General features: G+C 37.6%; 1 protein-coding gene across 1 annotated transcript in view; it reads left to right on the forward strand.

Moving 5' to 3' along the window:
• The first annotated feature begins 223 nt into the window (after nucleotides 1–223).
• The window catches only part of LOC106882622 (protein Wnt-9a), a 277,020-nt gene continuing 276,640 nt past the window's right edge, over nucleotides 224–603 (forward strand). Inside the window, exon 1 of the mRNA XM_052975985.1 lies at nucleotides 224–337. Coding sequence (XP_052831945.1) covers nucleotides 330–337 — 8 coding nt within the window. The 5' untranslated portion in view covers nucleotides 224–329. The remainder of the gene's footprint in view (nucleotides 338–603) is intronic.

The following is a 603-nucleotide window of genomic DNA, read 5'->3' on the forward strand; positions in this document are numbered from 1 at the left end:
ATGCAAACATATGCACAAACACATAGACACACACATACATGCACTCATACACACACACTAGCAAACGCATGCACAAATAAACACGAATATATACACAACCTGGCAGTAACACATACGAACACACACGCTAACGCACGCATACATACGAACATACGTAAAAGTGAACAATCACATATACATAGACACACACACCCACGCACACACACACACACACACATACGCTGTAACACTTGTTGGCCAGATAGAGTCACGTGGTACGCCATCAGCAGGCTGGGGTGTCGTCTGCTTCAGTGAACTGTTCCCCAGTCCTGTTAAAGTGAAGAAATGTCATGTCAAGGTAAGCGAACATTTGTTTGGCTCTCGATTTTTATGCAAAATGTCCATCGTACGATTTCATGTGGTTTCTTCCAGAAGTTTACATATTTTTTGCAGGCATGTTTATAGTTTCATGGTTTCAAATAAAAGTTCGCCCTAATTGTATATCTTTATGTAAAATCCCGGAAATGTATTTTGGGAAACTTCTTTTGGACATTTATTTTTACTTATCAGAATTTTATACGAAAAATCACAAAAAGAAAGAAATCTTTTTTAACTCAAATATTA

Source organism: Octopus bimaculoides, chromosome 23, assembly GCF_001194135.2.
Source record: "Octopus bimaculoides isolate UCB-OBI-ISO-001 chromosome 23, ASM119413v2, whole genome shotgun sequence".
NCBI classification, from domain to species: domain Eukaryota; kingdom Metazoa; phylum Mollusca; class Cephalopoda; order Octopoda; family Octopodidae; genus Octopus; species Octopus bimaculoides.